At 39.0% G+C, this 14,686-nt stretch overlaps 1 protein-coding gene across 1 annotated transcript in view; it reads right to left on the reverse strand.

Annotated features, from left to right (window-relative positions):
- Window positions 1-14,686, reverse strand: part of UST (uronyl 2-sulfotransferase) — a 294,693-nt gene that overhangs the window by 130,418 nt on the left and 149,589 nt on the right. Inside the window, exon 3 of the mRNA XM_044247116.1 lies at window positions 2,120-2,275. Coding sequence (XP_044103051.1) covers window positions 2,120-2,275 — 156 coding nt within the window. The remainder of the gene's footprint in view (window positions 1-2,119; window positions 2,276-14,686) is intronic.

Raw genomic sequence — 14,686 nt, forward strand, 5'->3', positions numbered from 1 at the left:
CGATCCCAGGACCCTGAGATCATGACCCGAGCCGAAGGCAGAGGCTTTAACCTGCTGAGCCACCCAGGTACCCCTCAACCTGCATTGTCTTATGAGACATCTAAGAAGTGGGCATGCTTTCCACATGTAGGAATATTTAAATATAATCGGACCCACAGACCCAAAGACCTAGACTCCAAGGAAAAGCAAATTTAATAATTGTAATAAAATTGCAATAACATAGGCTAATTATTTAGTCACTTTCTTTCCGGCAGTGACAAGAGCATAACCAGCCTGATAAGATGAGCTATTCAATAAGCTAAGGAAATGAAAGAGAACCTAGTCCTTTTCCAGTTATTCATAAATGGTGATGTCCTTAAATGTTACCAAGTGTCATTTTTCTAGAGAGCCTACCACGCAACCTGTAAGAGCTGATCTCAAATTTTTTTTTGCTGGCTGGAAATGACTGTTCAAACTTGATGCTCAGAGACCCTTTAATGGAAGTTTTCAAAGGAAGGGGATTTTGGATCTCTGCCCTGGGAGACACTGAACATAGCGGCTTTACGGTGAGTATGACTAGTTGTGTTACTGTCTTAAGAGAGTCCTACATCCCCCAAGATAAAAGAGAAAGACAGGCTATTGTAAATTGATAACAAGATGCCTTCTATTTGGGAGGTTTTGAATGCCTCAAAGGTGGGAACTATGTCAGAAAGAAGTGGGCATGGGTAAAAATTTACATAATTATGGTTTCAATCTCATAGTAAACCATGTGTCTTGTTTATTCCTGAAATTTCTGTACTCATTGGGTAGAGTGACGGTTAATTTTATATGTCAGGTTGAGTGGCCAAGGGGTGCCCAGATTAAGTAATATTTCTGGGTGTGTCTGTGAGGGTGTTTCCAGAGGAAATTAGCCTTTGAATCAGTGGATTTAGTAAAGCAGACCACCCTCCCCAGTGTGGGAGGGCATCATCAACTCCCTTGAAGTCCTGAATAGAAACATATGAAGAGGAAGAAGGAATTCTCCCCTTCTTTTCTGCCTCACTGAGTAAACTGGGCTATCACATCTTATCTTCCCCTGTCCTTGCATTGGGATTTACATCATTGACTCCCTTGGGTCTCAAGCCTTCATATTTGGACTAAGACTGAATGACACCAATGGCTTTCTTGGGTCTCCAGGTGGTTGATGGCAGATTGTGGGACTTATTGGCCTCCATTATTGCATGAGCCAACTCCTCATAATAACCCCCTTTTTATCTATCTATCTATCTATCTATCTATCTTCATCCTACTGGTTCTGTTTTCTGAAGAACTCAGAGTTATGCTGGTAGCTATCCATTCTAAGTATCTAAGGGGACAAAAGCAACTTGTTAAGACCAAGAACAAAACTGACCTTGTAAAATGACCGTGACAGCCTTGGGCCTAACTTCTGAACATGAGCAAGCCACCTCAATGGAGACTGTTTACCTTGCTTTTGTAGAAGCTACAGAGTAAAACCTGTCTTTATAGCCTCCCCGCAGACTATAGCACCCCTAATCTTCCACCAGCATGCCCACTGGTATGACTTGGCCACATCGAGGCAGACTTCTTCCTGGGAAATGGGGTAATTCTTTGGCTTCCCCTGAATATGCCAAGTGCTGCTTTGCAAGTTCAAGATCCCCTGAGCTTACCCATAGCAAGAAGCTCATGCTCCTCTATCACTCGATCAGATTCCTGGCCCAAAGAGAATTTTCTCTTGAATATAACCATAAAGACTTATGGCAATTGTGAAAAAAAGCAGAAAAAGAAATATGAAAATTTTGTTGTTATTTTTCTTGTCAGGATGTCAGCATAATTTGTAGCTCAGTGGTGTAATTATTTGAGAATCATGCCTTGCTAATTTCAGCTAAGTAGACAGTGATACGTGTACACCATCCTTCATCCATCTTAATAGAAGTATCCCTTCAGGGAAACTTCCCGTCTAAAGACTTCCTTCAGATCCTTTAACTTAAATTTCCTTCTACACTCTGGCAAAAATATAGTATGATGCTGCAACTCTGGTATTCATTTGTTAGGTGTTTGAAGGATGTCTTATAAGACACCCACTAATTACACAAATGAATTGACACCGAAGTACATTGAATCACGGGCAAAGACAACTTACTTGTTCATTTTTAGTAAGCCTGGTTTTGTTGTGAATGTCTGACGTGACCAAATTGAATCCGTGCTTTTCCGACAAGATTCTCAGAAGCAAGACCACAGTACGACTCCCACACTTGCCTACTCTGTTGTACACCACCTGGCTGGGGAAAGGTAGCACCTGGGAAAGAATGAGAGAGCAAATATGAGATTTTGTGTTATTCCTTATGCTCCACAAGTAAGTGAAACCATATGATACTTGACTCTCTCTGCTTGGCTTATTTCACTCAGCATAATCTCCTCCAGTCCCGTCCATGTTGATACAAAAGTTGGGTATTCACCCTTTCTGATGGATATTGTATTGTATATATGGACCATGGGGTGGGGGGTTGGGTGAGCCTGGTGATGGGTATTAAGGAGGGCACATATTGCATGGAGCACTGGGTATGGTGCATAAACAATGAATTCTGGAACACTGAAAATAAATAAAATAAAATGAAAAAAATGAGACTTTGGGTTAGAGCAACTAGGATTCTTCCCTCAACTTCAGAACAACAAATGTCTAATCAGTCTAAATGAGAAGGGTCCTTGTCAAGTCAATGTGAGAATGGAAGCAATGAACTCATGTTTTACCTTCATAATATAACTTGAGAGAAATCTTGAACTCATTATCTCTCTTTATGTCCTGATACTTAAAACTGGTAAAATTTCAGGTCAACTTTAAGAATAATTAGGAAGCCTCTTTTGTTTCTTCTTAGGAACAAAACATACAAATATGTGCTTTGATGACAATATGCCTTTGCAAGTTATGTTATGTTTTATTAGAACTTAATTTGTAGAGTGGTCATGAAAAAATCCAGTAACTAAAAATTGAGACATAAATAAAAACTCACAATAAAACTCACCCCTTCCAAGTGTACAATTCAGTGGTTTTAATGTATCCAAAAGTTGTGCAACTATCACCTCTATCTAATTGCAGAATGTTTTCATTACCCCTGGAAGAAACTCCATACCCATCAGCACTCACCTTTCATTTCCCTCACCGATTTGTCCCATGAAACCACTTACCTACTTTCTGTCTCTATGGTTTTCACTTATAGCAGTCTGGACATCTCTTACAAATAAGATCATATGATACGTAACCTTTGTGTCTGGCTTCTTTCAGTTAGCATAATGTGCTCAAAATTCATCCATATTATAGTGTGAATCTGTACTTCATTCCTTTATATGGCCAAATAAGATTACATTGTATGGATATATCATATTTTGTTTATATGTTCATGAGTTGATGGACATTTGGATTGTTTTCACTTTTGGGCTACTATGAATAATATGAATAATGCTGCAATGAACATCCGTGTGTAAGTTTTTATGTGGACATATGTTTTTGATTCATCTTGTGTATATCCTAGTAGTGGAACTGTTGGATCATTTGGTAATTCTGTTTAATTCTTTGGAGAGCTGCCAAATTGTTTTCAATGCAGCTGCACCATTTTATATTTTCACCAGCAATTCATGAAAGTTCCTATTTCTCCACATCCTTGCAAACTCTTGCTATTGCCTGTTTTTTTTTATAGCCATCCTAATGGATGTGAAGTGGTATCTCATTGTTTTGATTTGCATCTCCCGGATGACTAATGATGTTGAGCATATTTCATATGCTTATTGGACATTTGTATATTTTTTTTGGAGAAATGTCTGTTCAAATCTTTTGCCCATTTTAAGACTGGATTATTTGTCTCTTTATTATTGAGTTTTAAAAGCACTATATTTATTCTGGATTTGTGAATATATGATCTGCAAATATTTTTCCCCATTCTGCGGGTTTTCTTGACTGTTCTTTGAAGTCCAAAAGTGTTTAATTTTGATGAAGTTTAATTTATCTAAGTTTTCTTCAGTGTGCTATGGTTTTGGTATTACAGCTAAGAAACCACTGCCTAACACATGAATGTTTTCTCCTAAGAGTTTTATAGTTTTAGTGGAAACATTTAGGTCTGATTCATTTTGAATTAATTTTGTGTATGATGTTAGCTAGTGATCAAACTTCATTCTTTTGCATGTGAATAGCCATTTGTCCCAGCACCATTTACTGAAGACTATTCTTGCTCTATTGTTTCTCTATTGTTGGGTACCTGTTGAAAATCCACTAACTATAGATTTATGAATTTATTTCTGGACTCTCAGTTCTACCCTATTGATCTATGTGTTTATTCTTATGCCAGTACCACACAGTTTTTATTACTCTTGCCATGTTATAAGTTTTGAAACTGAAAAGGGTGAGTTCCTCCAACTTTGTTCCTTTTCAAGATTTTTTGGCTATACTGGATCCCTTGCATACCATACGAATTTTAGAACTAGCCTGTCAATTTCTGATAAAAAAAAAAGAAAAGGCAATTGAAATTTTGATATGGATTGTGTTGAAACTGTAGATCAATCTAGGGTCTACTGCTATCTTAGTAATATTAAGTTTTCCAATCCATGAACATGGGATGTCTTTCTACTTTATTTAGTTCTCATTTCATCTGTTTCACAATGTTTTATAGTTTTCAGTATATAAGCCTCACACTCCTTTTACTCTTTCAATGCTATTTTGAATGGATTTGTTCTCTTAATTTCATTTTTGGATTGACTGTTCACTGATAGAAACAGTTTACTTTTGTATATAGATCCTGTATTCTTCAGTCTTGCTGAATTCATTTATTAGCTTGAACAGCTTTTTTGTGTGGATTCTTTAGGATTTTCTATATACAGGATTGTGTCATCTGCAGAGATAATTTTAATTCTTCCTTCCCAATATGGATGCCCTTTTTTTCTTTTTGAATTATCCAGTTTACAATGATTTTGATAGACTAAGAAGCCATTATGAAAAGCCACTGATTAAATATTTATATCCCCAATAAAGATAATATTTCCATCTTGAATGCTCAACATTGAGTAACAATTGACAAAAGATCTTTAGAAGTCATTCATTCAGAACATACCCTAAAACAAAAGGCCATAAAAGGCCCAAAGCTATAGTACAATATAAACATAAATATCCTAACTTGCCTACTGTATATAATATGAATTTTGCCATTGTAATTACAGGTTTACTTACTTTTCTGAAATATTTTATTTTATTTATTTATTTTTTTAAAGATTTTATTTATTTATCAGAGAGAGAGGGGAGAGAGCGAGCACAGGCAGACAGAATGGCAGGCAGAGGCAGAAGGAGAAGCAGGCTCCCCGCCGAGCAAGGAGCCTGATGTGGGACTCGATCCCAGGACGCTGGGATCATGACCTGAGCCAAAGGCAGCTGCTTAACCAACTGAGCCACCCAGGTGTCCCTTCTGAAATATTTTATATGCAGAGTAATATTTCATGAATTTCGAACTTGCCATTAGAGTAAATTTGGCTACTTGCCATTGGAGTAAAACACAATATCTCTATCACTCACTTAGCAGTTATTTCATGTACCATTTTGATATAATTTCTCCAGTATATATATTTTTTTAATGAGAGATACCTTGTTATTGTGGTGGTGGTTGTTGTTTTAGGACCAGTCAATATCTTTTATTGTGTGTCATACTGCTTGGAACATGCCATATACATATATATAGGGCCTCAACAAACATTGGTTGACTTCAATGAGGGATTTAATGTGCTGTTTAACATAACTCACACAACGATTCCGCTAAAATGTGAGACCAGGAGAATCTTCAAATACAGTTGACCTTTCTGACCAAATGATAATAAAAGGCATCAGGGTAGAAAGATAATCATTATACTAGGTCATTTTGCTTATAGTTTTGTCAGTGAGTGCCCAAAGAGTACGCTCACTGGCAACAATGGCAGAAGTTCAGATATTCAGATAATTCATATATGGTGTTCTTCATGAGGTCATGATCTAGGGAGGTTGCAATATAATAGGATATTAACAGTGTTTGTAAGTTGGACTTCCCATAATAACCAGGTTGGGGTGACAAAGCTGCCAATATAAACACAAATTTTCATTTCTCCGAAGAAATAAACGTCTTAAGAGTTGGGACGAATGCATCTTCTCTGTCTTCTAGCACAGCCTAGTAGAGCAAGGGAGAGCTGTTTGTTATACCTGAACTGCTGCCTAAGAAGTAGTGAGTTATTACATTCACAAGTGCTTTACCCCAAGAGTACAGATGTATCTTAGAAGATTTACGTGAAGAACTGAGGCACTTATAATTATAAACCTTCAGTGAAAACCTTGATGTCTCCTGAAATTTCTGAGTCATTAACACAAGAGCAGGCTTCCCATCTATTTCCTTTTGGTAATAACTAAAGATATTATCTATCTTTTGGTTATTTGTTAGTTAAAAAAAAAATGCTCATGGGGTGCCTGGGTGGCTCATTCAGTTAAGCGTCTGCTATTAGCTCCGGTCATGATCCCAGGGTCCTGGAATTGAACCCCGAGTTGGGCTCCCTGCTTAGCAGGAGTATGGTTCCTTCTCTCCTTCCAACCCAACCCCCGGCTCATGCTCTCTCTCTCAAATAAATACGTGTAGAAAAAAAAATTTTTTTTTAAATGTTCATTCCAATTCTTTCATTAGCCTTGTGGGAGCTTACCAAATAAGTTATAAATATTTGTTATTTAAGAGGAACACTTTTGTCACGACAAAAAAATGTTTTCACTACATATGGTGACATATTTAACTACACCTACTGTGGTGATCATTTTGCAATGTACACAGATATCAAATCATTATGCTGTGTACCTGAAACTAAAATAATGTTACATGTCAATCAGACCTTAGTTAAAAAAAACCTACATAAAAACAAAAATCCCTGCATCATTCCCACAGCTGTATCTATAATAACATTTTAAAAGAAAAGAGAGCCTAACATCCCCACCGTGACTCTATTTTTACCATTTCTTTAAACACCAGTACACAGCTACAGGGTAGGAAAACAGCTAAAAATTTGTTTTTGGATGAAACTGGAATCAGTCTGGTGATTGTTAAAGACACAACATACACCAGCGCAAACGTAAACCTTTCTTAAAGTTAGGATGGGGCTTTTAAATCATTTTCTAAAAGAACCTATGTAATACTCTGGAAACTGGCAAATTTAAGCAGGCGAAATCAATGTGTTGATGTTGGATAAGGTGATAAAATTAGCAACAGCAACAAGTTGATTCATCTCCGCTTTGGTAGAGCTATAGATTGGCTCCTGAAGGTCTGCTTTAAAAATCACTGCCAGTTTTTATTTGAAGTGTTCTTTCTGGAAAAGAAGGGGGAAAAGGAACTGATTTTTATGAAAGGCTGATGCTGACCCTGACCCTGTCCTAGGCTCTGTGCCATGTAAACGCTTTTAATCCTTGTTAACGACACTGAGTCAAATAGCGTGTCTTCATTCTAGCTGGGCATTTCTCTGGGAGGTTAAATTACCAAATAATTTAAGTATCACTAATTGCACCTAAGTAACTCCCCTGTGTGCCCCCCTCTTCTCCAATGATGATAGACTCACAGAACAGCAGAGTTTGAGTCTAGAGCAATTATGAATAATCCACCCACTCCAATCCCCTCCTCACCCCCGCACTACTGCTCTCTGTCACCCTCTCGCCCAGCCCGATTGTGTTTAGCTTGGCTTGAGTTTCCTCTTATGCTGTGTTTTCATCCTCTCAACTACTCTGTGAGGGAGATATCATGACTATTTTTAGATGAGCAAACCAAGGCTCAGAGAGATCAGTTGGCATTCTCAAGATCGAAAAGTGGCATATAACAACTAAAACCCAGCTCGTGGCTCTCCTGACCCCTAAGAAGACACTCTAATATAACATCAAATGGTGAAAATAATGTTTAGTATGACTTCCGTGAGAGAGACTATTTCCTCTTTTATGTCTTGCATGTGTCCAACTCCATTAAATGCTGTTTTTGTCAACGGTCAACGATCACAACCAGTGTCATTGGCCATTACTCACCCATTACCCAAGTCTCTGGAATGCTCAGGTGGAACAGACAGGAGTTGAGTAGGCTCTCATTCTCCTTCCAGAAGACATGTTTTAGAAGCTAATGCAATTCCCAGAATGCCAAAGCAGCTAATGGGTGAAGAGGAGGAAAAAAAAATCCAGTTTCCAGTTCGCTCCTTCCCCCAGTCTACTGTAGGCGATCACAGAGCCTTGGATACTGTGAACCTCTTCCACCAGGAAAGGGAAAACCAGAAAGCAATAAGTCATAGTAAAACATATAAGAAATCCTAAATACACTTGAAATGTCTATCAAGACAAGCAAATGCCTTCAGATGATAAGTTTAATGACTTTCAAACGACTCTTAAGGTCAACCTCAATAGCCTCGTTCCTTTTTCAACAGATATTTGACAATTGTCAGGAGAAAAAACATACCCCAACTGGAATTACATACAAATTTTGAACATTTACTCTTTCTTTGGATGCCCTATAAAGAAGTACACACTGAAAGTCCTCATCCTCCCCCACTCCCCAAATGATTCTTCATTCTTGGCAACTATGGTTATATGAATGTTATGTCTGTGGTTTCTATTTTATGGCCAATTTGTAAAAGTGAAGGGAGCTCCAAAATAGTTCACTCTATGAATTATATATTTTTATGTTGCCTGCCTTGTAAGTTCTGCAAATGCCACAAATCCCCAGGGGCTGACAGGCTTGTGTGGAGCATGCCAAATAAACAGAAGTCTTTCCAAAATCCTGAGCACAACAGTAACTACCACCAGATGACGTCCACGGTTGCAATTGCTTGTCCCTGGTTTGCAACGAGAAGGGGGATAAAGAAGACTTTCTAGGTAAAAAGCAAGCTTGGGCTGGATCAACATTTTCACTGTCTATGATTACAGGACTCTCTGGGGAGTGGTCTTGTTAGAAGAATTAATGCCAATCCTGCTTATTTTTAAGCCTTTGCAAAACGACATTTAATATGGTATGTTATAAGCTGTGGTTCCCAAATGGCTGTATATTCGAATTACCTGTGCAACTTTAAAGCTACAGATTTCTGGGCCCCACTTTAAGACTAACTGAAACAGAAAGTCTAGGATGAGGGTCTGAAATCCAGCTCTAACATGCTCCCAGGATCCTTGGCTACCACTAAGGGGCCAAGGTTGGGGGGAGGGTTGCCTACATAAATGCTGGAGGGGAGTTGGGGAAAAGCGTGTCCTGTCTTCCTTGGGTCTCCCTGGAGTGCTGATGGCCTCCAACCCGAGTTAAAAGTCATGATTAGCCTGACGACTACTCTCACTCCACAGTGATGCCTACTCATCTGGGCTGGTTAGAGAACAGGTGTGCTGGCTAATGGGAATGCATAGTAACCTACTGAAATTTATACTAAACATCGTCAAAGCATTAGACCTAATGGTTCTAATGTTATGCTGAAGATGAAACGGCTTTCTTTGAGGAACAAAACTGCACCATGGGATTTCGACAGCCCCTTCTCCCATAGCTGCTCACACTAATGTGGGCACACTCAGTGACATAGCTGCTCCCCACTGTCCTTATGGCTTTGAGCAGCAGTTCAGATCCACCTGGTGAGTCCTCATTTTAAAGTTTCCCAGGACACTGTGGTGCTAAGAGTCAGCCATGTCACACCTTCCTTATCCATAAAAGTGGAAGGTTGGGTTAGAAGCCAATAAATGATCCTCTATTCTTTTTTTTTTTTAAGATTTTTTTAAAAAATTATTTATTTGACAGAGAGAGATCACAAGTAGACAGAGAGGCAGGCAGATAGAGAGAGAGAGAGAGAGAGAGAGAGAAGCAGTCTCCCTGCCGAGCAGAGAGCCCGATGCAGGACTCGATCCCAGGACCCAGAGATCATGACCTGAGCCAAAGGCAGTGGCTTAACCCACTGAGCCATCCAGGTGCCCTCTTCTTAAACTATTATCCATTTTAACCTATATTGCTGTTAAGATATAACCTGGAAATGCCTTAAAAATTAAAACTAGATTTTAGTATTTTTCCTTGTCAGATATATTCATAAAAGAAATAGAAAAAAAAGTTCCAGTAATTTGTGCTGAACTTTTGGAACGTGGTTCTCTTTTGGAACCTTTGACATTTCTGTCCATGTCTCACTCTTGTTTTGGCCGGTCATGTAATAAATCTTCTTTGATGTTTTTCTTATGATTCTCTTCCTCCCCACAGTTTTAATCACTTCCAGCTCTCTGTTTAAAACCATCACCAAACACCACAGCCTGCGTAGAGCTTCAACCTTTCAGTTGAACTTGATAGAACTTGTTGCTGACTTTTGCCCATCAAGCCATGCTAGGTCCTCTGACAAATGCATCTCCATTTGGCAAGCACCATCAATTCTACAGATCCCTGAGCTAATTCCCTCCATTCTAGAAGAGGAAACACATAGGACACAATTAATAACTTGGGGTACCTGGGTGGCATGGTTGGTTAAGCATCCAATTCTTGTTTTCAGCTCAGTCATGATCTTAGGGTCCCAGGATGGAGCCCCATATTGGGCTCCATGCACAGCAGGCAGTCTGCCTGAGGGTTCTCTCTCTCCTTCTACCCATCCTCCCCAAGTAAATAATAAATAAATAAATCTTTAAAAATCCTCTATGTTCCCTCACTGCCAAACCTCTTGAATAGAAAGTTCTTCCTATCCAATACTCAAAAATGGTAACCCTGTGTCTTCTAATTAATTCATAACCTATCTTCTCCCAGAAGGCTTGCCAAGTATGAACCTTATGCTTTCTCCTTTCTCCCTGCTGCCTCTTAAAGTAGTCTCATGTCTAATGCTATCTACAGAAAGACGAATAACTACAAAACAGCACAAGCCCATCTATTTTATTCCTGTAATAGATTAGATATTTCATGTACATAGTGGGTATTTAACAAATATGTGTCTATTACTTAGACAGACTGGATAAAAATACTATTAAATGTTGTAATAGAACCAATGCTGTCATATTGGTCATTCATAAAACTTTGACTTTCCCTTCAGCCAAACTAGTTGAGTGACCTTGAGCAAGTGACCTTGAACAACTTCTTTGGGCCAACATTTCTGCAAGTGCAAATTGGGGATGCTGAACCCAGTGATTTCAAGTCCCCTGCCCCTTCACATCCCATGATGTTAAGGCAGGACTGACTGCACAATACTTACAGATGTTCGTTCAGGGATTTATTTGGAAGGAATCTTATACTTCTAAATATTCATTCCATTCTGATCTATCTAATGTCCTTATCTCCATTATATACATCATTATGTTATTTGTGAGAATGTAATACCTTTTTACTCTAACAGGATCCTCATACAAAGAAGCAATTTTCACAAGGAGCCAGAAGCAATTTTTGGATGTGATGATTAAACCATTAAAGTTAGAACTCTGAAGTATTCTTCAGGAAAAAAATGAGTCCTATCTTGATTAAAAACTCAAATTTCAGATGACCTTGGGTGATCGCTATCAATGCCATGGACAAGAAGATGAATACTTTCAAATTTCAAACTGACAAATGAAAAAAAAGTATTAAGAAAAGGGAGATTCACTTTTTAATTCTGCAACCTTCTCGATGCTTCTTTGTCTGGCCAGTATACGAATCACAGGCAGAAAGAAGCCCATAATCTGGGTGTCTCATTACCCCAGAATGTTACAGTTTCTTGTGTTCAAACCTCAGGGTGGTCTATAGAAAACTGAGTCCATGGAATACTCAGATGTTTGACAGAAAAGAGGAATGAGGTCCACATGCCACATATATGAATCATGAGCAGATGTGGGGGATGGATAAGCGTTATAGGCTAAACCATCATGAAAGGAATATTTCAAAGTGGGACTTAGTCTTGCTTCTACATGCACATGGTAGGCCAACTGTATGTGTGCTCAGAACCTCTTTCCACTCTTCTAAGGGCCGTTCAAACCCTCTTGATGGCTTTTACAATCAAAATCAAATGGAGAAACCCAGTATGGGTTTGGCACTCCTATTTAACTCTCCTCATCCTGTGTATATACCTTGAATGTTTTGTTGAGCTCAAAGACACTATAAGTGATATTGCTGTAGTAAATCTATGCCAATCCCAGCCATTTCCAGCACTTTCTTATATGCTATGTATTCTGTGATCTACAAGTTCCTTATTAAGCAGAACTCAGAAAGTGAGCTACAGATTTACCGGAAAGAACAAAGAAGGAGTGGGTCCTCAAATTAGTTTCGTTTTTAGTATTAACTGATTCAATTAACTTTTAGGTTAAGTTTTAGACCAGGATATGGAGTTATGATGATGCCTTTGGGTAGATAATCTTTCCACCAGACTCACATACTCAGTTTTTAATTCTCCATTCAGATCTAGAACATATTTTTTCTTAATCACATTTTCTCCAAATAAGACATGCAGAGACATTTTAGACTTTAAGATTTAAGAGTCTGCTCTAAAGTTAAGTTTTATTTATTTACTTTATAAATTTTATTTATTTATTTATTTATTTATCAGAGCAAGACAAAGAGAGAGAGAGAGCAGGCACAAGCAGGGGGAGTAAGGGGCAGAGGGAGAAGCCGGTTCCCCGCTGAGCAAGCTGTCTGATGTGAGACTCGGTCCCAGGACCCTAGGTTTATGACCTAAGCTGAAGGTAGATGCTTAACCAACTAAGCCACCCAGAAGTCCTACTTGATTTCTTCATATGTGTTCTATTTGCCCTCCTTTTTAAAATAAAAATTTATACTCTGAACCCAATCTAAAAACTAATTTTTTATAACCTAACAGAGGAGAAGTGTTGACTATTGATTATAAGTTTCATAAGCTATAGTGGGGATTGCTGCTGTGGACCAACTAGTCAACTGGTGGTGGGGGAGAAGAGTCAGTTATTCTCATTACGAATGTCACAAGAGAAAACTGCCCTCACTGTAAATAGTATAAAAGCTGCTATATAAAAGCTGTAAATAGTATAAAAACTTAACCTGCGTGGCTGTCAATACCCCCACTCTCTCATCTAAGCACTGTGTAAAGGTTTTAAAGACCAAAGGCTTAGATTCACTGCTCGTTGTGAACCACATCATTATTTTCCATGTAAAATGTCTGAATCAAATTTTAGTTTGAGTGTGAATTTATAGCAAGAAACTTATTCTTGGATTCAAATGATCATTGTTTAAATTCCTTGGCTGAGTTTAAGGTTTTTATAACATAGCCCACAATTTAAAATAGTGTGGCAGATTGGTACAGTAACCGTCCCAAATTAGTTCTCCCTCACTCTATCCATCCAAAGTGTAACCTCCTTCCACATGGACCTTGAGCCTGGCCACACAATCTGCTTTAGTCAATGAGATGTTACGAAGCACGATGCAGGCAGAGGCTTTAAAAAGAGCTTTCGGGGCACCTGGGTGGCTCAGTGGGTTAAAGCCTCTGCCTTCGGCTCAGGTCATGATCCCGGAGTCCTGGGATCGAGGCCCCTATCGGGCTCTCTGCTCAGCAGGGAACCTGTTTCCTCCTTTCTCTCTCTCTCTCTCTCTCTCTCTGCCTGCCTCTCTGCCTACTTGTGATCTCTGTCAAATAAATAAATAAAGTTTAAGAAATTCTTTAAAAAGAGCTTGCACACTGGGTCTGGACCCTGCTTGCCTCTGGGAGCCTTTCCTCCACAATACGAACTTAGGAAAGCCTTCAGGCACATAAGAGACCCTCTGGAATATTGAAAATTCTGTGCCTGGATTCAACAGATAATTCCTGAGCTCCTTACAGAGTGTGTGTCATTTGGTTCGTGGAGAGAAATGAACAGATTATTGCACTGATTTGATTGTCTGCCTCCAACTAGACTCTAAATTCCATGACTGTAAGGGCACATCTGCTTTTCCTTACCACTGCAGCTTCAGTACCCAGCTCAATAAATAGTTGTAAAATGAATGAATACAACAAAGGCTATGACAAGTACCCTGCCCTGTGTGAACTCACAGTCTAACAAAGGAACCAAACACTGGCCTGCTGGTTCTCAGACACTGTGGAAGTGCATACAGTAACAGGAGAAGAGGAAGAAGGGGTGATGAACTTGGCCTCGAAGGCTCAGGGGAAGTTTCATGGAGAACATGACCTTTGAGCTGGGCCTTGGTATTCTCCAGAAACTGGGTAACCTCAAATCAGCCATTCTCCTTTTGTCAAAGTACACCTACCTGATTCTTGTTGGTTGGAATTAATAAGGAAATTTCTAGCCCTCCATGCTTGACTTGGCTATGCTGAGTTGGCTTCTTGGCATTTTTCATATTCTTGAGAGGTGTGTGTGTGTTGCATGTGTGTAATGCAAAGAAAATGCATCATGTTAAGTTAATCAGCTCTCTGAGCTAGTGTTACCTCATGCCCACCAGGCATAGAGACAGGCCAGGAAGACTGATGACCTACAGCTCTCAGAACGACTGGCTTAAATGTGGCTAAAGAATTTCCGTGGTTGCCTCATATAGTATCTCCCTACATCAGTGAGGGTGCTCTTGTTTGTAAGTAAGAGAAAACCCAATCCAATTCAAACAATAAGGAAAACATAGTCTCCTACAAATAAAGAAAAGAAGAGATGTTCTCTTTCAAAATAGAAATTGTTAGGTATGGAGATCTTAGGACCCATTCCACATCTTTGTTCCATCCTGCTCTGCCATTGTAGTATGTCATTATTGTGCTCGGACTAGCATTCCTCATGTTTCATAAT

This window comes from Neovison vison, chromosome 1 (assembly GCF_020171115.1).
Source record: "Neovison vison isolate M4711 chromosome 1, ASM_NN_V1, whole genome shotgun sequence".
NCBI classification, from domain to species: Eukaryota; Metazoa; Chordata; class Mammalia; order Carnivora; family Mustelidae; genus Neogale; species Neogale vison.